The sequence below is a fragment of the Vanellus vanellus genome, assembly GCF_965231255.1.
Source record: "Vanellus vanellus genome assembly, chromosome: 5".
NCBI classification, from domain to species: domain Eukaryota; kingdom Metazoa; phylum Chordata; class Aves; order Charadriiformes; family Charadriidae; genus Vanellus; species Vanellus vanellus.
The window spans coordinates 33,016,852-33,040,656 of NC_138910.1; the positions used below are offsets into that span (position 1 = coordinate 33,016,852).

The 23,805-nt window shown below is 40.8% G+C and overlaps 1 protein-coding gene across 1 annotated transcript in view; it reads left to right on the forward strand.

Annotated features, from left to right (window-relative positions):
* ANKRD44 (ankyrin repeat domain 44) overlaps window positions 1-23,805 on the forward strand; it is a gene marked incomplete at both ends in the record, with an annotated part of 75,140 nt that overhangs the window by 26,144 nt on the left and 25,191 nt on the right. Inside the window, 8 exons of the mRNA XM_082483737.1 lie at window positions 612-690; window positions 3,903-4,017; window positions 7,532-7,614; window positions 8,974-9,037; window positions 11,499-11,567; window positions 12,307-12,447; window positions 15,889-15,972; window positions 16,995-17,106. Of these exons, the coding sequence (XP_082339863.1) occupies window positions 612-690; window positions 3,903-4,017; window positions 7,532-7,614; window positions 8,974-9,037; window positions 11,499-11,567; window positions 12,307-12,447; window positions 15,889-15,972; window positions 16,995-17,106 (747 nt within the window). The remainder of the gene's footprint in view (window positions 1-611; window positions 691-3,902; window positions 4,018-7,531; window positions 7,615-8,973; window positions 9,038-11,498; window positions 11,568-12,306; window positions 12,448-15,888; window positions 15,973-16,994; window positions 17,107-23,805) is intronic.

Consider the following 23,805-nt stretch of genomic DNA (forward strand, 5'->3'; position numbering starts at 1 on the left):
GTCTCAGTTTCTTTCTCTAGGACTCAAAACATTGATCTCTACTCATTGTACCTGTCCTTTCATATGCCTTCTCTGTTTTCTAATTGGCTTTTGTAGACATCCTATTTTTGATTGCGTGGAAATTTATTAACCAAACCTTTTTAATATAGAGGCTTTTATTCTGGGATGTATCTATAAAATGCAGATTGATAAACATGATGTAGTTCTTGAATCTCTCAGAGACTGCTTCTACTTAGCTTTCTGGTTCCTTTGCTTTTATTTCCCTTCTTGCAAGGGTTAGAGAAAATAATGACTGAATGGGAAATGTTACTTAAAAATAATATTCAAGAATATTTCATATATATGTAGGTTTCAGGCAGGTACTGCGTACAGCCAGGCTGTAAGGACAGGCTCCGCTCCAGCCCATTTCCTAGTCATTGCTGAGAAAGTGTTTTACTTGTATGCTTATACCTTCTGCATTCACCATTGTGTATAGATTCAGTCATACAGACTTTTGAAGCCAGTGGAGGTTTTATGTGAAGAATAGCTGTAGGATGTTGAGCTGAGAGACTTCAAATTGTTACCACTGCTTTAAATGCTAAATGGTTGGTTTTATGTTTTGTTTCTGTTAGAGTAAGGATGGGAAGAGCCCGCTGCACATGACAGCTGTCCATGGGAGGTTCACGCGGTCGCAGACCCTCATTCAGAACGGTGAGTTTCTGTGCCTGCTCAACGACTCTCGAAAAGATTAGGCATTGCCAAGGTTGCAATTTTCAGTTGTTCTGACCCAGAGTGCGAAAGGACTGCTCTGAGAGCTGCTTAGCTCTCTCCATCAATTTCTCGCTTTGAGCTTCACTGACAGCTCTCGTTCCAGTGTGTCATCACAAGTTGAGATTTTGGTTGTTAACAAAATCCCATATTCCTCCAGCCGGCAGTGCTCCAGCTGATTTGTTGTGATTCTTAACGTGAAAACAGGAGTTCAAAGCTGTAGTTAGGTCTTTTTTTCTGCTGAGAAGCAGGCACAACTTTCTTTCTCAAATTATTTAAAAACTAAAAAAAGAAAAAGTTTCTAGGTGTCCTCCGTTGGGAGCCCTGTTGTTCTTAGAGCTCAGGCTGTTTTCTCTACCCTCCGCTCATCAGCTGTACTTCTCTCACCTCCCTTAGCTCCACCCCTCACTGCCGTCTTCATTTAGTGTTGAATAAATACTCAGGAGGGTGGACCAGCACCACCTTGTTTATTCTGGCATAGCCACCATTCCTGATTATCAGTCATTTATCAGCTATATCTTTTGTCTAAGAATACGACAGTATAACAAATATTATTGATGGAGATCTAGTAGAGGCCTGTTTACGATTGACAGATGTTGCTATTACTGATTGTTTAATTCGGTTTCCCGCCTTTGGCCACTATACCAGACAGGATAGTCTGGGATGGGTTGGTTGACTGGTTTGGTTTTTTGTTTGTTTTCCAAAATCCCAAACTTGGAACTTTAAGTTTGAGATGTTGAGGATGGCTGAACAGTTACACTGTAAGTGTAATGACACATTTACACAAGACTGTATTTTAAAATTGAGGTCTTCGGTACATCATTCTTCTTTCAGGTCATCATGCAAATTGTTGTTGTATCTCTCCTTGGATAAATAAAATAGTAATAATAAAAAAAGTTTGGACAAACTGGAAGATACTGTGCTTTAATGCAATTTTAGTTGTTTAGTCAAACATGCTTTCTGACTTACAGCTGTTGTTTGTTCTCTGTTGGATTTGTGTGTGAAAGGACTGGCAGTTCTTCATCTGTCCTTCATGCCTCTCTACTCTTCTTCAAGTTACTTGGGTTTTGGTTCTATCTTCATTTGCTGCCCCTCTAATTTTAGTATTGTACACAGATCTGATTGCAAGTGACTTTATGCCTCATTGCCATGGGATATTGTGGAAGAGAGAAATGTCAATGACAAAGAAATGGAATTTCATTCTGCAGTACTTAATGAGTTGGCTAAAGATGTCTCAATTTCTAGCTGCTGTCTTTAGCGACTTGTAGAGGAAGGATTACTTTAAAATTGGAAAATTGCAAATGTGATACCTATCTTTAAAAATGAGGAAAAAGAAAAGCTGGAGAATTTCAGCCAAAAATTCTGAAATGAGCGAATGAACAAACTGTTTGTAAACACTTGGAGGAGAGTGGGCAATATCTTGCCCAGATTTCTCAAGAGTAAAAGATGCTGAAACATCATAATTCTCTTCTACAGCAGGGTAATAGGCTTTCTGAACACAGCACAGTCCTCTGACTTTTCTGTGGGCAGGTAATGATTTTGGACACCTCTGCTGGTGGAGGCTCCACCCCAGGGAACCTGGTCCAGCATTTCACTGACCTTTATTTACCAGTAGAAAATGCTGTATAGTGCTTTACAAGAACTTTTCTTGTTGCAGTTATGGCCTGTTATCTCTTGTGAATAGTGGATATGCAGTAAATATTACCGTATCCTGATGTTAGCAAGGCTTTTTACATGTGTTAATCGGTCCTGTTTTACCTCAAACCAGGACAACATGCTTTCATAAAGTATTCTCACAGCAAACTAGTGGAGTATTAATATATTAGTGTTGGTGCATAACTGGTTGAAAATCTACACTCAGAGGTTAGTAATAAACAGATTGTTGAAATGGAAGGTGTAGTGAGGGGGTTTTCGGTTTCCCTCCTGGGTCTGGAACTATCCAGTCTTTTCATTAACAACTTGGATAGTGGAATAGAAAATGTGCTTTTAACATTTGGAGAAAGCATGAAGTTGGGAGAGACTGTTAGTTTGGCAGAAGATGGAGTCAGAACGGAAAACGATCCTGTAAAATTGGAGACAGAAGTTATAATGCCAGTGAAGCAAAGGAAAGATCCCCCACACAGGCAGGAGTATCAGTTGAACAAGTTCAGAATGGCAACAGCCGGGTGGGTGGCGGCTCCTCAAGAAAGGATCTGGAGTTTGTAGAGGATCAGAAGCTTGTTGACTACAAGTCAACAGTGTCATGATGCTTAAAAAAAAATGATGTACATGGTGCTGTACAATGTACAGGAGTGTAGAGATACGAGCATAGCCAGCAGGCATGAAGTAATCCTTTTGCTCAGCTCAGCATTAGGAGGCGTCAGCTGTAGTACTGTTTCTGGCTTTTGACACATTTTGCTTGCAGAAGAATGTGGGCCAGCTGGAAGAGGACTGGGGAAGGATGAGAATAGTTGCAGTGCAGCAAACCTGACTTACGATTAGAGACTAAAAAAATTACAGTTCCTTGGTCCAAAAAGAAAACAAGGACTTGATAGCAATCTTTGCATAGTCAAAAGCCACAGCAGAGAAGAAAGAAATAATCTATTTTTCCTGCTTGTGAGGATAAAACACGAGATGACAGGCTTAAATTGCAACAGGAAAAGTTCTACTTAAGCACTCTTTGATTGTTCTTTTGTAAGACACAGAGAAGGCACACAACACGCTGGTTGTTTGCAGCGTGTTCCTGTTGGCCTCTTGAATGAACTCTATTTAACATTGTTGTCTTACGAGTAAAGTTGAGTGGCAGTGCCTTTACGAATGAGGGCAGAGTTTCAGCAGTTTATTTTTTTTAGTTTAATTTCAGGCATCTGTTTGTACCTTTAGATGAGGAGCAAGTCTGAATCATGTACTTGACCATTGCATGTCGTCCCGTTCGCCTGTTTCCCACCACTTTCCCCCACCACTTTGGGGAGGGGGGAAAACGCTGCTGTCAGACCACGTTTAGTACCGGTGGCTGCCAGCTGCCAGCTTGCTGTGTGCTACTTCTCGGTCTCTGAAATTGAGTGTCTCTGTGGCTGGACTGGTTATGCTGCATTCGCTGGAGAGAAATAATGGTTGTGGTCACTGGTTGAGGCTTAACCTTCCAGTGTTAAACTGTGTGAAAATGTCTTTTGCAGGAGGAGAAATTGACTGCGTTGATAAGGATGGTAACACCCCTCTGCACGTGGCTGCAAGATACGGACATGAGCTTTTGATTAACACCCTCATAACCAGCGGAGCTGATACTGCCAAGTAGGTGGCTGAAGTGGAGCTGTTTCTAATGATCAGGTGTTACGTCCAATGCCTGGAAACACAGTTACTTCTCAGGTTCTGAAGTGTGAAGGTTAAAATGGATAAGCCTAATTGTAATGTACTTCAGTGGGTGACCTGGGCTAAAATATGAACACTGGGAAGTGTGAAGGGGAAGGAAGCCCTGCTAAATTCCTACTGTGCCCAATTATGCAAGTAGCACAAGTACAGCTTCTTTTTCCTAAAGCATTGATATGGCACAGTGGTATATAATGTACAAGAAGTACGTAAGGTGCACCTTGATCACAGTTATTCCATAAAGTCTGTAGCAATGAGTTTGTGTAGGAATCGTAATTGAAAAAAATTCAGATGCTTTCCAAGGGAATTGTGCACGTTTCTTAGTATCTAAATTAGCCTAATGTTTAGTGGCCTGTCATACATGGTGATTATGATTTTGTCTTGTATCTTTTGGTGTGACATAAGATAATCAATACAAATGCAGTATTGCAAAACAGATGTTACTAGGTATTTCTGATCTCAGTATAACTAGAGCCAGACGATGTTGCATCGTTTCTGATATTCAGGTGGCTGAAATAATAGGACTGCTTTTATCTGATTTGTGGGTTTGGGAGTCTTTTTTGACTAGAAAGACAAAGAGTTAAAGTTAGACACGTTTCTAAATGTGCTTTCTGCTTCAGTTCAATTAATTTTTTTTCTGTTGCACATATGTCAAGACTGCACCCACAATATGATAAGTATTGTTGACTCAAACATTGGCAGGTGCTTGATTTTTAAAAGTACTTGTTCAGGTATGTTCAGGTTCTTATGGTCTGTCAAAAGAAAATAGCAAGCTTAGAGGTAAACAAAGGGGTACAAGACCAGAGCGATGCACGAGGGATATGTGTACCAGGTGTTTAATAGCAGCATCTGATTTCATGAACGTAAGTTTTCTGCAATTAACTCCACGTCTCCAAAATATAATTTAAGAGTCTTCTGCCTACAACCTACCGTAGGAATCGGTGACTTCTCTTGACTTACCTAGTTAGGAAAACCTGCTTTCAGATGCAAATAAGATTATTTTAATTTTGAAGATACTTGCAGCTGTCAGTATTTTGTTTGTTTGCTTGACTATGTTTAAGAAAGTGGCACATTTGCCCATATTCCTTTATCAAGTACGACTGTCACCGTGCAAACTCAGAAGGCGGAACAGATCTTCAATTGGCATGGATAGTGAAATTCCACAAGCTTCAGCTAACATCGGTGGATTTTATTAACATAGCCAACATGAAGATCTTGGTATTTAAATAGATGAGTATTTTTGCTAGCTCTTTCTCCAGTAGAGTAAGTCCCAGTCTGTCTCTTATCTTGAGGTTTAAGGGGAAAGCGAGATGCAGTGGGATAGCCTGCTCTTGGAATCGGGGTTATCCAGTTAGGAATTTCTGTTTCACACTTGGATGACTGGAACATTCATCAAATGAAATACTTTTTCCAGCAGCAGAAATAAGTGAAATGAGAAGTTGGCTCAGAGATACCAGGCGGATCCAAACGATGCTACTGTGCTAAACAAGGAGCATTGAAATGCTGGGAATGGGCTTTCATATGTGCTGCATGTAAATAACTCTGGCTGAGCTCGGCGAACTGGCTTTGAAAAGAAAACTCTGCAGCATTGTTAGCAACAACTGCAGACAGCTCAGTCAGTCTTTGAGGCAACTGCATTTAAAGGGGAAAGTGTAAAAGTGATGGAAGGAACCAGTGTGAACAGCACTACAGAAGTATGACACTGGTTAGCAGATGTGCAGATAGTGTATTTCAATGGAAACCAGCCAAAACGTGTGCTGGGTGGAAATCTTGACCAAAAAGAAGAAAAACATTGCTTTAGATAAATAGGTGGAGGAGGAGACAGAGGGAAATGGGTGTAAGAAGGAGCACAACAATACAGAATGTCCAATGTTAGCTTAAATAAATGAATCCACAGCTAAAAAATACCACCTGTTTACACAGATGCAGCAGCTTGGTAGAGCTTCTGCTGTTTCCTTCAAAGTAGGCTGTCAGATTGACTTTTAATAGATCTACTCTGAGATGTAAATGCTGACAGTAGCAAAATTAAAATTTGTACAGCACCACAAGTCACTCCTTAGTGTAGTGAAGCAGCAAGGAGGACAAATTTAATGTGAGGACAGAGGAAGGATGGGGCTGTGGATTCTGGAAAGAATAAGTTTTTAAAAGCAAACCAAAACTAGTTAAATACATACATTATATTTATAAAATACTGGAGAGAGCAAGATATCCTTATAAGCATCCGCATTCATTTTGTCTAAGGCTCCATAAGTAATTATGATTTATGGTGAATCTTGCAGAAAGACAAGTTCCTGCATCTTTGGATCTGTATCTGAAGTCCTATTCCACAAGGTGATCATACTCTCCCATCCACCAGTTTTCTTGCAGAAATAAAGGGCAGATATGAATACATCTGCTATTGTTCAAGAGTTTGGTATTTTTCAAAAATATATCTGCTGAAGCAGGCAGTAGGTGATAATCCTGTCAAGATAGTTGGTTTCAGAGACTCCGTGTTTATGTGCACTTGGAGGACTGCCTGTAAAATATTTCTAGAATAACAAGATGCTATTCACAAAACAATGCTAAATGACAGAAGCCAAGATGTCCAAACCCAGAAGTCTTCTAAGACAGTAAATAGTGATGTGCTTAGGGACAGAACTGGGGTGATTTGCTGATGTTAATAAAAGCTGCTGAACACTTGGCTTATTTAAAAACTATGTGGTTGCCTGAGAGATTTAGCCTATTGATAGGTGCCTACTTTTTTTTCACCTAGCATCTCTGCTCTGAGAAGTTTATGGTGTAATTGAAAAAAGAGGGTCATGTGTTATGGGGCCGAGCGGGGCAGAATTTGAAAGGACGTGTGAGGAGGTTAGCTGCAGTAAATAGGAAAATGAGATGCTTAGTTCTTAGCATGTGGGCAGATAAGTGTCATGGCAGCCTAAAGGAAAGTGTGAAGAAGAGTCTTCAGCTACCCCAGCCCCAGGGGAAAGAGTGGGAAGAAGGGGAGGCTTTGAAAACCCATATGAGAGTTATCTAAAGGACGTTAACTGCAGGAAAAATGGATTTCAGGAATACTACTGAGAAGATTTTGGCATTTACTTTTGCCTCAGAGTGGCAGTTGCAGTATATGTAGCTGATGCAGAAATTTGTGCATCCCACACTGGGAAACTGACTCCAAGCAATATCTGCTCTGTTGCTTCCTCCCTTACCTTGGCTTTCGTCTTGAATTTTTAGAAACCTTCCTGCCACATTCTGTTCACAGCATAATGCCAAGATTTTGCTGTATGAGAATATTTTCTGCTCCCGAGAAGGCTGGTAAGGAAATAACACGACAGGAAGAAACTTCCTCAAAAAGGATCGAAAATGCTGTCTTTGTGTAAAGGAGCTTTTAATGTGTTGTGTCTGTACGCAACCCGCGTTTTCACATGGCTCTGTGTAATGAGGCTGTTGTGCTTTTCAGGTGTGGGATCCACAACATGTTCCCTTTACACCTCGCAGCGCTGAATGCCCACTCAGACTGCTGCAGGAAATTGTTGTCATCGGGTAAGTAAATCCCGCAGTGTCTGTGGAGCTCGAGTAGTGTGTGTCTCTGCTGCTTACGGCCCCTTTATGCTCATTGTCGTGAATTGTTCAAATGAAAGACTTCCTGTGGTGCTGTGTTCAGCTGCGTGGTGTGGTGTACGGGAGCGTGTGAGGCTTTCCTAACGGCATGCTGGTACTTCCTCTATTGTTCATGCCCGAAGCCCTTTTCTCCTGGCAGGCTCAGAGGGTTCATATTAATTCACCAGGAAGAGGGAGGAAATTTGGGACCCTTTTCCAAATCGTAGGAATGTGATACACCGTTTTGAGTTGGGTTTCCCACGCCCCCCCCCCCCCCCAACCCCCAAAGAAATGATTCAAGAAATTATCTCCTTGGGGCCTGCACTGGCGCAGGTATTTACATCTCACTGACGCTGATATATTGTAGATACAGCTAAAGCATGTTTCTGAATCCGACCAGAGTGAAGGGGTTAGGCTGGCCAAAGCTCTGTAGCCACGAGAGGGGAAATGAGTGAAGGTGTAGTGTCGAGAGAGCAGTCTCACCAGAGCCCAAAGCAGAAGAAGCAGGAGTTTGCTGATGCAACTGTTTCAAAAGAGGCAGTAATCAGGTGCCAAGTCCCAAATTCTTTTTTTCCAGGCACGAGTTCCCATGAGTTAAAAAAACACAAGTCAGATCACATGCTTTTTCTAGAAAATTGCTTCATTACTTAAAACATAAAATCTCCTACAACTACTTTTTTCCCTAAACTTGAGTCCTGTAGAATATAAACCAAGTATGATATATGGCAATTACATACCCTATTACATTAAACCTTGGTGTGCTCTGGCCTTGACCGCCAGATCAGGAAGGAAGAAAAAAAGCTCTGGGCGACCAGAGTTAATACTGCCAGGCTTATATCTTTGGCCTTGTGCATCTCGATGAATATCCCTGCGTGCTCCTGGAAGCTTCTTTTCCAACCTGAAAACCACACGCAATAAAAATGGCCCCATTTCATGTTCAGGCTGACTCTGTGGTTTTTCCTCACTTCTTCATGTTTTCTGTCTTCATGTCCTTGTTGTCACAGTCCTCTTGATAAGTATCTGCCTCATAAATGCCTGTCACGTGGTTTTAAAATAGGGCTGTGGCACAGAGCTGGATGTGGAAATAGATGCTGGTCGACTTTGCAGCTCTTTTTATAGAGCTGCCAAACTGGAGCAGCCACTCGCCGTTCCCGTGACAACCTCTTTCTGACTGTAGTTGCTTGCGTTCTGTTTTTTCCTAACTAACTGATTTTTCTGTCTCTGCAATGTTTCTTGTGGTTTAACTAGGACAAAAGTATAGCATAGTGTCCTTGTTTAGTAATGAGCACGTGCTGTCTGCAGGCTTTGAAATAGACACCCCTGATAGTTTTGGAAGAACGTGCCTCCACGCTGCCGCTGCAGGAGGGTGAGTAGCTGTGACTGTAGCCGTTGTAAGTTATTTTGTGGCTTTGTTGCAGATTTGGTGCCAGCCAACTTGACTGTGCCATCCACGGTGGAATTTATTGCGGTGCAAGGGAAGCAAAGCTGTCTGATGTCAAATTTTGGTCACTTGAGGCTGTCTTTTCCCACTGCCCTCATGTAGGGGTTGCTTGCAAAGTAAAGGCAGTGGTCTGATTCCCTCTACCACAGACAGCCGGGTTGTGATTTGAAGCATGGGTTTCAGGCAGAGGGTAAACCCCTTCCTTTTCATGCCCCTGTGAAGACTGCTTCGGCTTTGGGTAGGGGTGCTGCATGCTCACCCAGGTCTGTCTGTTGGCCACAATGGTCCCTGATGGCCAGCAGTCAGCAGGAGATCATCAGTTCCTTGGGCAAAGCGAGTGAGGCGAAGGAGCTGTGGCTCCTGGGATGCTGCTGGCAGGGGAGTTATTCCTGGCCTCCACTTTTGGACGGTGTCCTTGTCTGAAAATGTAACTACGCAACAGTGCCCATCAGATTGCAACCCCGGAGTCCAAATGCAGTTCGTCTCCCTCTTTCCCATTTTTCAAGTGCAAGTTTAAAAGTTTCTAAACCGAAAACCAACAAACCAAACCAACAACAGAAAACCAACCCCCAAACAAACAACCCCCAACCTCCAAATTAGAAAGTCAAAAGACTGTTGTTCTCTTAGGGTGCTGCATTCCTGTTAAGTGCTGGGAGGCCAGGAACGGAAACAAGTGAAAACTGAAATACGTCAATTTAAGTTGTAAATGTTGCATCCAGTTAGTTTAAATATTTCCAAAGAGTTGTCAGTGGAGTGCTGTGAAGTTAACCTAGCAAAAGGACAAAACGTTTGGCAAGCATTGAGTTTTGACTCTTCTGTTGAGGACTTTATGGCTCAGAAAACAGCTGAAGTGGAGCCTTGGCTAGAACCTAGATTGGATTCTCTGTGGTTACAGCAAGCAGAAGTGGTCATCCGCGGCGAATACTTGGCAGTCTTTCTGGAAGTTGTTTTTTCTTCTCGGTGGACGAAAATGTATATCACAAAGTTTTTGTTGTTTACAAAAAGCCTGATAAAATTGATCCAAGTACTGTTTTTATTATTACGGTGTTATTCTTCTTGATACTGGTTTCATCTTAATAGAGGAGGTATGACTGTTGCTTGGACGCAGATTATTATAGTATAGTTCAAATGCTGCTTCTTTGATAAGGCTGCATCCTGAAAGAATAATAAAAACAACCTGGAAGTCCTAAAGAGAAGGAGAGACTTCATAAGAAGCAAAAGTGCCTCGTGAAAATAAACCATATTTTCCAGTGGTTTGCTACAATTGCCATCACTAAGAAGTGTTTTTATTTTTAGTAAGTTGTGGTGAGTGTTCTGTAGCTATTTCGTGCAATAGCCATTTAGAGTAGGGATGAGCATATGCCAATATATTGTATCCAGTCTTTTCTTTTTTTTTCCCTGGAGCTGGAGCTATACAAAAGGCATTAGTTTTTCTCCTGACACATGCCTGTTACTCCCATTACTAATGGGAGTTGCACGAGTACCAGGAAAAGAACAAACTTCAAAGGCCTGCTCATCTGATTGTGAACACACATGATTTATTGCCCCTGTGAATGACAAGAAGTCTTGGAAAGTGCTGCGCTTCTTTACGTCATTTTCTGGCCTGGAGTCATACATTTATTCACTTGAATTCCAAAAGATGTGAGAATTCAGCTGTTTTATTTTCTTTTAAAAATCACCTGGCTTTTAAACAAGATGAAGAAGCAGCTATGATGTGGTGAATTCTTTCAACAGATACAAAGCAATGGAGTCCAACTCATCCTCTTATATAAATGCAATATTGATATTTACGCTTTAAATCACTATGCCTCGTATTCAACAAAGCACTTAGAGATGTGCTTAAATCTATCAATAGTCAACAAATCATATGAGAATAAACCTAAAAGTAACTCTTGTGATTAAATCTCACTAAGTAAACAGGATTTGAGTAAAGTGCTTACTGTTGAATGCTTTGCTGAACGGGGGTGGATTTCGTTAAATGTCACCTCTTCATTATTAGACTGGCATTTTATAAACTAGCAACAACTTTCTTTTAAAGTTCTCTTATAACATACCAGTTCAGTGTGGGAAGCATTAGAGTACAGCTTCCTTTGAAAATCTTCAAACACACTGAATTTAGATCACACTTACTGTGCTCTCTTTGGAAAATTAATGTTTTTTCTTCTGCAGAAGAGAAGTTTGAAGTTTTTCTCGAAAAAAAATGGAAATAGTTTTTGAAAGCTTCATTTTCTGTTCGATTGAATTTCACGTTTTAGTTGGCTGTACCTGTTTTTGCATGGCAAATAATACAAAAATAGAGTAACTTTTTCCTCTTTGGGGGCAGGGAGCAACACAAATGTAAACTTCTGTTTTGTTCATATTTTGTTTTCTTTACTTCTCTTTCCAGTAATGTTGAATGTATAAAACTCTTGCAAAGCAGTGGAGCAGATTTTAATAAGAAGGACAAATGTGGGAGGTAGGTAAATTATGATGCTCATTTAGAAAAACAACAAAAAAAGAATCTAGCAGACAAGGAAGAAGGACCACCTCAGTCTGACAATCATATGTTCTATGAAAAATGACAGTAAAGTAAACTAGGACTTTGGCCTTCCCTGCAGGATTCTTGCTGCTGCAGTTAGATGCCAGACAGACAGGTGCAGACTTCATTAAAGACATGAAAGCCATCCCACCCTCTTGAGTTTTTGGTTTTAAAAATATCACGGGTTTATTTTTTTCCTTATTGCTTCTCTTATTGCCAAAATTCTTGTGCTTGTGTGCCTGAGACAACAGCTGGGTTATGATGGGAGGATTACTGCTATTTGACGTGTTTCCTAGAGGGTTTTTTCCCCCATATGAAGTGTTGCTATGAGTGTTGCTATGCCAGCTTAATAAGATGCTTGCGAGGGACACCGTGCTTTGCTCTGCCTCCCAACTGGAAGAAAGTAGCATGTATGCAGAGCAACAGCAGAGACCGTCACTGGGAATAGGTTGTTTGCAAGACACAGATTGAGGATCTGTATCCTATTAGGCTTTGTAGGAGCACCAAAACTTCCTATTAACACAATATTTTGTTAAATTTGCATAACTGTGCATTTCATCACAGAAACATAAGGCACTGATACCGACTGCTGGAAATCTGTAGGAATTAAGATTTATTGCTATCCTCGGTGGTGCCTATTGGAATATGAGGTAACAAATTGTCACTTATGTTCCAGGACACCTTTGCACTATGCAGCTGCAAATTGTCATTTCCACTGTATTGAGACACTGGTGACAACAGGAGCCAATATTAATGAAACAGATGACTGGGGACGCACCCCTTTGCACTATGCTGCTGCTTCTGACATGGACCGAAAGTAAGAAAGCCTCTTTGTATTCCTTGTTTAAAGTGTTTTGCTAAATCAGTGTCATTCTGTTCTCTTCACGATGCTATGTCATTTGAGCCAAAAAAATGATCCTGCTAGCGAAGGAATTTCTCTCAGATGTATACATACCCACACTGAGTTGCTCTGACTATGAGCCAAATCCCCAGATGATGTGGCATTTCAGCTCCACGGTTTACCTTTGATGTAACACAGTTTTGCAGCCACCCTGTCCTACTGAACTATTTTCACAATGTTTTGTCTTCTGTTTTCCTCTGTGTGGTTTCCTCACAAGAGTAAGATCAGAGAAATTTCTACATCTGCTTTACAAGTCCATCAGAAGGGATGGAGCAAGAGACAGGAGAAGGAGAGGTTTTCCCAGATGGACTGCTGTGACAGACAAACATCTGGCCATTCTGACGGACTTTCTGGAAAAGATGGGATACGTTTACCCATCAGTCTCTCTCCACTGTCAGAGCTGATAAGAATGCTCACCCTGTCCAAACAGGTTCCTTTTAGAGACTTTAAAAAGAGGAAGGCCTGGGGAATATCCTTTGGCAGAATGCACTGCTGTTCTAGTGGGAAAGGGGGAAAACAGCTGCAAAACTTAGAAATCCTGTGGTTAGTGACTGCAATTTCTAATTCCCAGATAGTTGCATATTTTGGCAATCTCTTCCTTATAGCATACCGTATAAAACAGGCTCAATTATCCTGTTAGTTCTTTCTTAAAACCGTGTCGTGGTTTAACCCCAGCCAGCAACTAAGCACCACACAGCCACTTGCTCACTTGCCCCCTCAGTGGGGTGGGGCAGAGAATCGGAAGACTAAAAGTCAGAAAACTCATGGGTTGAGATAAAGGCAATTTAATAAAGCAAAAGTGACGCACACAAGCAAAGCAAAATAAGGATTTCTTTCACTGCTTCCCATCGGCAGGCAGATGTTCAGCCATCTCCAGGAAAGCAGGGCTCCATCACGCATAATGGTTACTTGAGAAGACAAAACACCATAACTCCGAACATCCCCCCCCTTCCTTCTTCTTTCCCCATCTTTATATGCTGAGCATGACATCATACGGTATGGAATATTGACCAAAGCAATATGGGGTCAGCTGTCCTGGCTGTGCCTCGTCCCAACTTTTTGTGCACTCCCAGCCCTCAGTAGCAGGCCAGTGTGAGGAGGAGAAAAAGCACTGACTGCTTAGCAACAACCAAAACCACCAGTGTGCTATCAATACCATTCACATCTCAAATCCAAAACATAGCACTATACCAGCTGCTGTTAAGAAAGTCAACTCTATCCCAGCTGAAACCATGACAAACTGTTAGCGACCTCTGTTTATTTTAGGTCATCTCATGTTCCTTAGTGTCTAAAGGAAAGAGACAGAGAAACTACTTTTTTGGTTTATTGTATAGTGAGAACTGGTAAAAATAGGTCTGGCTTATTCTCAGCAGAATACCACCTCAAAGCCACTGCAGGAAATCTTTGGCTTAACTTTATGGTAGAGGTTTGGATGCCATACCACAGCCTTGGTAGATTCTTCATAATTTACTGTTATAATACTGATATAAAAAATGTCTTCCCTATCACCCTCAAACCTCAACAGTGCTGGGAAGATGGCAGCAGGATCTTCAAAGGTCTGGGCTTGGCATTACAAGAAGAGTAGGCTCGTAAGAAGGCTTTCACCACAGGCTGTTTCTAATTCTGTCTTGCCAGGCTGCGGTGTTACTTGGAGTCTTGAGAATGGTGATTTGGTGTGTGTTTTTCAGCTTTTGGTTCTCTGTAGGTGAGGCTTCTGCATGTAAACAACCTCTTAGTTAACTTAAGGATGTAGCTATTTCATCACTAATTAAAAAAAAAAAAAAAAAGGGTGCTTACTTTAGTCACATCCTGAACATTGGCAGGAATATGTGGCCTTTATTTTCCCTCATAGTCCAAACCTAAATCGATTATGATGTGATGACGCTGTCTTTTCATTAAGTTTTCCAGTTAGAGATGTTCAGGAGGAAGCCTTGTTACATAGATGAAATACTATTTGCAGTCCGTGATTTTGTAGGTCAGCATGTTTTGGTTTTTTTTTCCTGCTGAATGGCAAAAAACTCCCAAGGTCAGGCAATCTCAGTCCAAAGAATATTCATAATTATTTAACTTTGGATGCGGGCAGTTAATGAACAGGGAGAAGTCTTTGTGCAGCAAGGTTGCCCTACTGTTTCAGCTATTTTGGTAAATGTTGTTGCTTATGGTCTTCAGAAAGTACCCTTTCCTGCAATGGGAATCACAACAACATTTTCATTAAATAGATGATTGCAGTTTCTGAGTATGTACTGTTTCTCCAGATCACTACTTATTCTGTTTAGGGAATCTGGTTCATAGTTAACTGAAAGCAGATGCACGTAGGACTTCAGCGAAGCACACAAGTACTGTCTATATACTTAGAATGTTAATGTTCATGGGAGTTATTTTATTAATAATTAAGTTTTCTCTGAGTCAGTAGGCATCAGACAGACCCTGGGTTTGTAGAACAACCCATTATTGCTAGCGCACATAGGAAGAATGTCAAATCTTGATATTACAAATGGGAAGTTGCATATTAAAGAAAGAATGTACTGCTCTGCATTGCGCAGAATCCAGTCTGGAATGTCCCTGTTATATTGGGATTGAAAGTAGCAAACTGCCCTTCTACAAACCTTTCAAGCCACTAATCCATGATGATAGCAGTTTGTAAACCTACTCTGTGTTAGCCTTGGTGGCCAAGAAAGATCATAATCACAAGCTCATGATTGTTAGTTCACAAATCATAGTCTTCTGTCTGCCATCCATCCAGCTGGGAAGCAGAGATGCCAAAAATGATCCGGGTGTACAGGAATACGAAGACCTGCTGAGCTCTTTGAAGAATCTAAAGAACCTGACCGGGAGATCCACACGGTGTTGCCAAGATATTTCACAGAAAGTGAGGAGAGTCAGCAGCTAACGCAGATTCAACATAGACCGATTTAGTATCAGTGATTAGTTTCTCTAAATCTTAAATGCTAGAGAAGAACTAGCAGGTTACTGTAGGAAGAAGCAAGCTGTAGTAATCCCGAGTTCGTCTCTGCAAAGGAAACAATGCACACCATTGCTGTGGGAGAAAGTGAAGGATTCTAGAAAGTGATGATCAAACTGTTTCTGATAAAAACAAGAGTTTTCTGTTTGTTTTTTGTTTTTCCTGGCATTGACTTGTGGGACAACAAACTACCATGTTTTAGGTGTCTCTGTATCTTGCAAAACTTACTAGCTGCAGACCCATGCAGTACACTCATTTAACTTGTATAATTCTTATTGTTGGCTGGAGGAGGTCAAATCCTTGAAGAGGAGATTGGGGATGGGTGGCAGACTGCATCAAAATCACTGGTATGATATTTTGAAAATAAGTTGCATTTTTCTGTCCTCTATGCTAAGAAGAAAGAATATTTTAGGTAACTCCCATGAAAATGCTGAAGAACTTGAAAGAGCCAGTGAGATGAAGGAAAAAGAAGCTGCATTGTAAGTTTGGTGTCAATAAAGCAGTTAGACCTCGTTTCTGGAGAATGCCACTGCTTTGGGCTGCAGTTTTACACTCTGCTTTTGCTCATTCATTGCTCTGCTAAACACAATGCTTGGCTTTAATGAGGACTAGCCTAAAGAAAAAAGCTCTACGCTGCTCTCTGCGCACATATTCCCTAATATTTCTGTTTCTGTGCCTGTTGCTGTTTCTTAATTGAAAATGTACTGCTTCAGTAATTTAATAATTCTTTATTATCATGCAGTGTCTTATTTTAATGCTTTGCGCTGAGTACGTATGTTGCAAAAAGAAGTAGCCAAAGGCTTCCTCAATGTGTTTACTTGGATTGACATTTTCATCTAGTTGCTTAATGATTTTTTTGTTTTAAAAATCTCCTTTTTCATATGACAGCCTTACATTCACTACAAATTACAAGCTATGAAAGAAAGTACTAATAACAAAATGATGATTTCTTGATGATATAAGAAAAAGTGGCAGGAGCATAAACAGCGTAAGGAATCAAGGAATCCTTTGAAAAACACATGATTTTTTTTTTTTTTTTTTTAAAAAAAAAGGGCCAGCAAAGAAGAAAATATATTTATGAACATGCATGCCAAGAAATTAACTCAGTTAAGTCTTTATTTTTCAGCTTTCCGTAGTGCATGTTTGGAGGCCAGTGGTTTGATATATGAGTTTTTATGTGAGCAGCAGCAGTTCTAGGCTGTTCACATCATGGTACAGAGTTGTGTAGCTTTCTTTCAGGCTTTATTATAGAAAATAATTTTGTAATCTGGAGTAGCCGCCAAAGTTAGATTGAAGATTGTTTTTTGTGAAGATGATCTTTAAAGATGAGTAGGGATTTTCTGTTAAAAATACAGTGAATGTGGGGAGTTTGGGTGAAAATAAAAGTGATTTGAAGTACCGCTAGTAATACAGAATCATCTGCCAGTGCCACTCCTAGTTGCAGCGAGGGATGTCTGTTAAATATTGTGAACTCACATTTACACGAGTGAATTGTCCACAGGTGTCTAGAGTTCCTTCTGCAGAACGATGCCAATCCATCCATCCAAGACAAAGAGGGGTACAACACTGTGCATTACGCTGCTGCATATGGGCACCGGCAGTGTTTGGAACTGGTGAGTGCACAGTCATTTTTGGAAGTCGCTTATCTGCCGATATATATGTGCATATGCTAGTAGTATGAACTCCCCTGAGGGTTACTATTTGAGTTCTTTGGATATTCACAAATCTGTGAAAACCTGCAATATGGTGCAGTAAACTCAAATATATGCAACCAGGTGTATCTTAAAAACATGTTAATCTCGATAATCCGGTGCTTGTTCAACAAGCTGGTGCTTAAATGTTGTCTCTGAGTGGAGTTTATGTACGCTCAAATTATTTTCAACTGTGATCAAAATATTCCCAGTGTATGTGTCTGTGCCAGTAGTAAGGGATAGTTCCCCGTGCATGACAGTGCATGTGCCTTATTTAGCTGGCACATTATCTGACTTGCAAACTGAGAGAGTAAATAGCTTTTGTCAGCTGCATACCTGCAGTGCCTTTTTGCCTCTAGTGAAACAATAGCAGCATTGATAAAGTTACTATAATTCAGATTAACCTCGTATGCAATATAACTGTTTTGTTGTTGTCGTATTTTAATACTCTGGACCTGAATGATTAGCAATTGCAATTAGCCAAAAATTTTTAGCCAAAAATTGGATAGAAGTTTTTGACTTGTAAAAATGAGTGTAATGAAGATGAGCGTTAACTGACCTGCTTGATATACAAGGTGATCCAAAATTGTTGTGTCACGTATAAATAGGCTTTAATAGCTTTAAAAAAAAATCTCATTAGAAAATTGCTCAGATTTTCATGCTTTAGTAAGAACAGTGTGCGCTGTTTAGTGTTTTATGTTGTTTGGTTCTTTCTTTCTTTGTTGAAGAGTCCAAGTACTTAATTATTGAATAGGAGCTCTGCACAGCACATGCTGCATTCACATTGCATTTAACAGCACTGTCAGTCACTGCTGCCACAGGATAAATACTGCAGCAGACCTACATCAGGGTCATGACAGCTAGGAAACAGAGACCTGTAATTACACCCGGGCAGCCCTGGGTCAGAATTTCGGGTGGGATGTTAAGCCTTTTTAGCTCCCACCTGGAAGCATGTATATTTAGGACACTTAAAATACCACTGCTCCTTTGTTGCTTGTGGCAGCGAGTTTGACCTTTCCTCGTTTAGAGCCTTTTCCTGGAGCTCATCTCTCATGGCTCTGCCCGTGGGGTGGAGGGGTCTTCTGCTGAGCCTGCCACCCATCTGGAACAAAAGCAAATGTTCTTGGTATTTGAAGGGTGTATATATAGAGTAGCCGCCTCTGTGCTGTGTACAAGCCCATGCTTATACGGCCGCAGCAATGTGTATTGCAACCTTACCCGTGTCTTGTCACCAGATTTTTGCATGACTTGCACAAGCAGAGACCTCTATAAAGGCGTCTTCGCTGGGGAATTCTCTTTCAGCCTTCGTATCATAGTCCCTGTGTGCTGTGAGGCGTGGAGCAGGCATGGAGCAAGGTCTCTTCTCTTTTCTTTTACTTGTTGCTGTGCATGATGTTCTGGCAACGTATCAGTTGTAGACAATGACCTGCTATCGAGTCCTAGTGTTGCTTAGGTTTGCCAGACAAAAGGAAGAGCTGGGAACGCAGCACATATCAGAGGTGTTGGGTTTTCTTTTAATTTTGGAGGGTGAAACGCAAACCGTGGGCTAGAGACAGCTGTGCAGCAAGTGTTCTATATTTGGACAGAGAAATTAAATGTTTTTCCGTGTCAGTCTTCCCATATTTGTGACTATAGCTGCAGTATAGACACCCAAGGTCAAGCATCATTTGCAGAGTTATAGTCATATAGCTGTTCTGTGTACACCGGTAAAAGAAGAAAACTCCTACAAATTTTGGCCTATTGCGTACAGAGGACCACTATTGCATGCTAGGGTGTCTGCCTGAAAGTTTCATGGGGACTGGGATTTTGCCACTGGTGTTCAGGGGTTGACAGGCATCTCATTTCTTCTCTGGAATACAAAAGCTAAATGTAGCAGAAAGCACATGTGCTCCATCAACAGTAGGACCAGGACTTGTCATCTTTGCACCCAGTGTCAGAAAAAGGTGATTCAGTTTTGTTCATGTGAGCACTTGTCCCTTAGCAGTAATGATTTACTGAAGCTTGAGTGTAATAACTTTATATTTCGTAAGAGTGACTAATTGATACAGACACTGCCTTTACACCAATTTTTTTTTTTGGCATTGGTTGGATTCAGGATGGCATAAGGGCTGAGACCAAAGTCTTGAGTAGCTGAAAGGTAATTGTGCCGCGGGCATGAAATTGGAATCATCCTTGTGTCTAGGTTTATTCACTTATTCCAACATGAGAATCCCAGGTGTTAAGACAATCGTTGATACCTGTGCTTCATCTGATAGTGTCAGCTATGGACATCACCATCCTGAAATGCAATCAAATTGTTTTTGAGAGAGTTGTGTTTATTCGCGGTTATTTGAAGGCTGTGTGTAAAAGCTGCAATAAGTATTAATCCAGCGCAGATGGAGAGGAGCCTCGCTGCCTTGTGAGGCTGACTGGTGGCTTGGTCACAGCTTGTTGTACTCTCTGTAGCACACGTATGAGAAGGACTTCGTCATGAACCATGATCTTTATTTCTGGTAGCTGTTAACCACAGTACATTGACTGCTGTAGTTACTCATAGTTGAATGAAGCATCCAATAATGTTTAATTGCATCTAGGCATAATTGCTTCTACTTTTATCTGGATGCCCCTTCTTTTCGACACAGCAGAAAGAACAGTAAGTCATCAAATGCCATCTTAGTCCTCAAGCCTTCTGTTTACCAGTTTTGAAAGCTAAACCGATGGAGATCCAGAAAATTGGCAACACTCTTTGCCTCGTTTCTCTCTCCTGAGCTGCTCCGGGCTCTCCTCGGTAATGGTGCAGGAAGCTTCGGATCCAGTTGACGCTGCAGGTTGACTGGATGGGTTAGTGTGTAGAGTAGGTGCCCAAGGACAGCTGGTTATGTCTGAGGAGTACTTGGCTGGTTTTATTGCTGCATCTTGGAAATACATTTTTCTTGCTGTTCTTCTTATCTTCAGTGCTCATGAAAAGGAAAATAAGATTCACAGTATTTTTAGTTGCTCTTACTCAAAGAAGAGTGGGAGCCCAGCAGCCCTAATTCCAATATAAATATGTCTGTATATAGGCAGGGAGACTTTTTTGTTTTGGCTATGTGCGTGCAATAACAGAGATAAATGGACATCTTTCTTAAAAGTGCTAATTTTGAACCACTAATCTGTATCACAGGAACTCTGACATATAGAATACTCCTAAAATATTTTCAATCCCTTCCATCCTGAAGAAGAGATTTTCAGGCAGGATTATTGAAATAAAAAAAAATGTTTTTCAGTGCCAAACTAATGTTTTTTTTTTACTGTTTTATCCCTTGGGCAAATATTTTCAGTTTATTGTTGACAACTCATAGATGAAAATATCTAGGAATTATCTTCCCTAGAACAAGATGGTTCTTTATGGGCATAAAGCTGTTAGAAGAAAGAGTTCATTTGAAATAAGAAGCTTTAATTCTGGTCAAAACTAAGGCAAAGTGGGTACAACAATGAGCTTGAGTTTGAGTACAGTTTAGGAAAGGCTGGTTTATCTACGAAAAAATATTTTTTTGGTATTGGTTTTTTGTGTGTTTACTGTAAGCCCAATACCTTGGCTGGAATTTAGCTAAATTACTTTGTGGGGAGAGGAGACCTATTCAGAGCAATAAGGATTAAAAGTGAGAAGGTCATGTCCTTTGACCCAAGCAAGTAGAGTTTGTGTTTGTCTTTGTGTGTTCAGCCACAGAGCTCAATGACAGAAGCTTTTTTCCTGGAGTACCTTTAGGTTGTCTGGGATATTGGTGGGGTAGTTGCCCTGCAGTGAGTGACGTGATGTTGCTAAAAAGAGAAGAGTGGAAGCAGATTCTTGAATTCTTTCTCCATCTGTAAGGAGCCATTCATAAAGGCTGAATGGTGGGCATGTGTGCTCGCAAGCAACTAAAACTCCCATCTGTTTTCCTACTTCTAAAAATAACCTCATGTTTGTTTAGACTGGGGCTGACTTCTTTGGTGTTTGGAAGTCAGAGATATCTATCGTGATCACTAGCTGATATTTTAGAGCTGATCACATCCCCGAACTACTTTGAAAAAAAGAAAAATATGGTGGATTTTTTTTTTTTTATTGAAATGATCTCTTACCACAAAATCCTTAATGGTGTGAAAAGAGTGAAATTTAAATTGTAATTTCACATTAAAATTCTATCTCGAGCACCAGTCAAAGACTTTGAGCTGATAAAAGCAGGTTGCTTGTGCAGTGTTAGGGCAAACAGAATTAAATGCCTGTCTCTTGTAGTGGAATCTCTTCTCCGACTGTAAGAATTTATGGTTATTTTTACTTTTAATTTGCTCTTCTCTTGATTCCATTAGCAAATGAAATTCACTCTTTGGCTAATAGAAATTGAATTGGCACAGGTGCTAATTCATTTGAGGATGGGAGGAGAACATGATTTAACTGAAAGCCATGTCCAAAAGAAAAGGCAAATCTCAGTCTGCCTGTCTGCCCGCCCAGGCAGGGGGATCTGCACAGCTGAGTGTGTCAGGCAGAAGGGGCAGAGGCAGATTTCTCGCTGGCCATCTTGGCTGTGCCATGAAAGGAGAGGCTGGGTTTGAAGAGAGGGATAACAACTTTTATTAGACTGACTGATACCACTGGAAGATAGTTAAGCTGTGCCTTCAAACACTTGGTTCCTTCACCTGTGCAGAAGCTGAAATCACAGACCCTGTAAAACTTTGATGTGGCTGCTGCTAATTATGTATGTCTCTTATCAACAAGAATTTGTTCATTCATCCATCTGAGAGCAGGACACTGGTTATTAGTGACAAATGAATCACAAGTGTGGTTGCGATAGGTGTTAAAAAGCCTTTTGCCACAAAAGGATCTGTCTCAGATGCTTGTCCAGTGGCAGCCCGTGGGCCGCCTCCTGGCCTGAATCTGTTTATTTAGGGGACATGTTCTGGTTTTTCTCCTTCGTGAATGTCTGTCCATCTCTGCGACCAACACCCTTTTTCTTAAAGGGAGTGTTTTGTTGGAAACCGGTGGTGATAGTGTTTCATGTGGTGAATGACTTCATACCTATGTCTATGAGATCTTTTCCCACATGGAAGCTCCTTTATTAGTGGAGGAAGCTCAAAGTCATTAACTCGAGTGGCTCTAAAAAGGAAAAGAACTTAATGCTTGAAAATAACTTTAATAAACCTGTCTGTCAGTCCTAGACTTCCCCATATAATGGTAGATTGATTCAATTACTTAAGTTGTGATGTCAGCATTAGTGTGATATGTATCCGCTGGTTAAATGATCAATAGGAGCCTAGATATGCCAGTGTATTTTGGCTTAGATTTTACATTTTGGAAACTAGATAATTTTGATCCTAAAAACGTTTTCTAGAAAGCTAATGCTGCTTGTGAACTCCATGAGTGCAAGAATTCACCATTTTCTTTGGCACCCTGCTGGCACTTTGGCTTGTAGGATAGGAGTATTGCCTAACATCTCTGAGGTTTATTTTCTGTCTCTCTGACATATTTTGTCTTAATTTTTAGTTTCTATTTGTATTTACCTGGCGTGGAGAGGCAAGGCACTTATATCTGCTGTCTTCTGACAGAGAATAACAAGGCCATTGCAGAACTGCAGGAGACATTTTTCCTTCAGTTTGGAAAGAGGTCATGGGCTTCTGCTATTGCCTTATATACCTGTCTGTGTGCGTGCCTGTGTGTGTGGTGTTTAAATGTAAGTGTCTGAAGAATATCTTAGTCCCTCAGATCTACTGAATCGAATGAAAAGGGCATTTGATCATGGCTTATGGCATTGCATTAGATGTATAGCTCAGAAAGAGCTGTGGGCAGTGTAATCAGGCTTATTTATACAAGGCAAGATCTTTGCCTGCATGAGTTTCAAAACGAAACTATCACTGGCTTATTGGTATTTGTAGGCTTACAAAGCAATTTAACTTCATTAGGCATAGTCTCCCACAGTGTGTATGTTTTGTATCTGTAGATCTGTTTTGTCAGTTGAGTAGATTGATCTTAAACATTCTCATTGAACATTATTTCCCTCTTTCCGCTCCTCCTCTGTGAAGTAATGCAACTGGTGTCTATTCGCAGTGGCTGTCTGACAGTAGGCAGTGCTCCCATTGCTTCAGGAGTATTTCATCCATAGGTGGACAGTGTAGAGATGGGCACACACGGGATCAGGTCTTGGCTTATGATTCTGTTCATGCGCTGCTTGCAATGCAGTTTATTCTGCAGGAAAAACAAAACAAAACAAAAACAAGAAACACTTGCAGATTACCATTATACTTGAATAATTATGTCTTTAATTATTCTAATTGACATTTTTAATTAGATTGGAAGCAAAACTCCACTGGATATAGTGAGTAAATGAAAAAATAATTGCATGCTGTGTACTTTCGTTTTTATTTAAACTTGTTAGTATTTTGCAAATCCTTGTATTCACTCTGATAAAGCCTGAAGAAGAGTCACAACTCTTAAGTAGCATGCCACGTACTTCAAGCAACTGCATGTGTGCTGCTCTTGTTTCCATTGGGTTTCCTTCCTGCTGTTGCTTACAGGCTCCAGCTCTGCTAGAAAGTCTGTTGCTTTTCCTCAGTCAGTCTTAGGAGCTGTGAGGCAAGTGCACGTACCTGACTGGCATGACACTCTTCTGGATGTTAAAGTAACTTGCA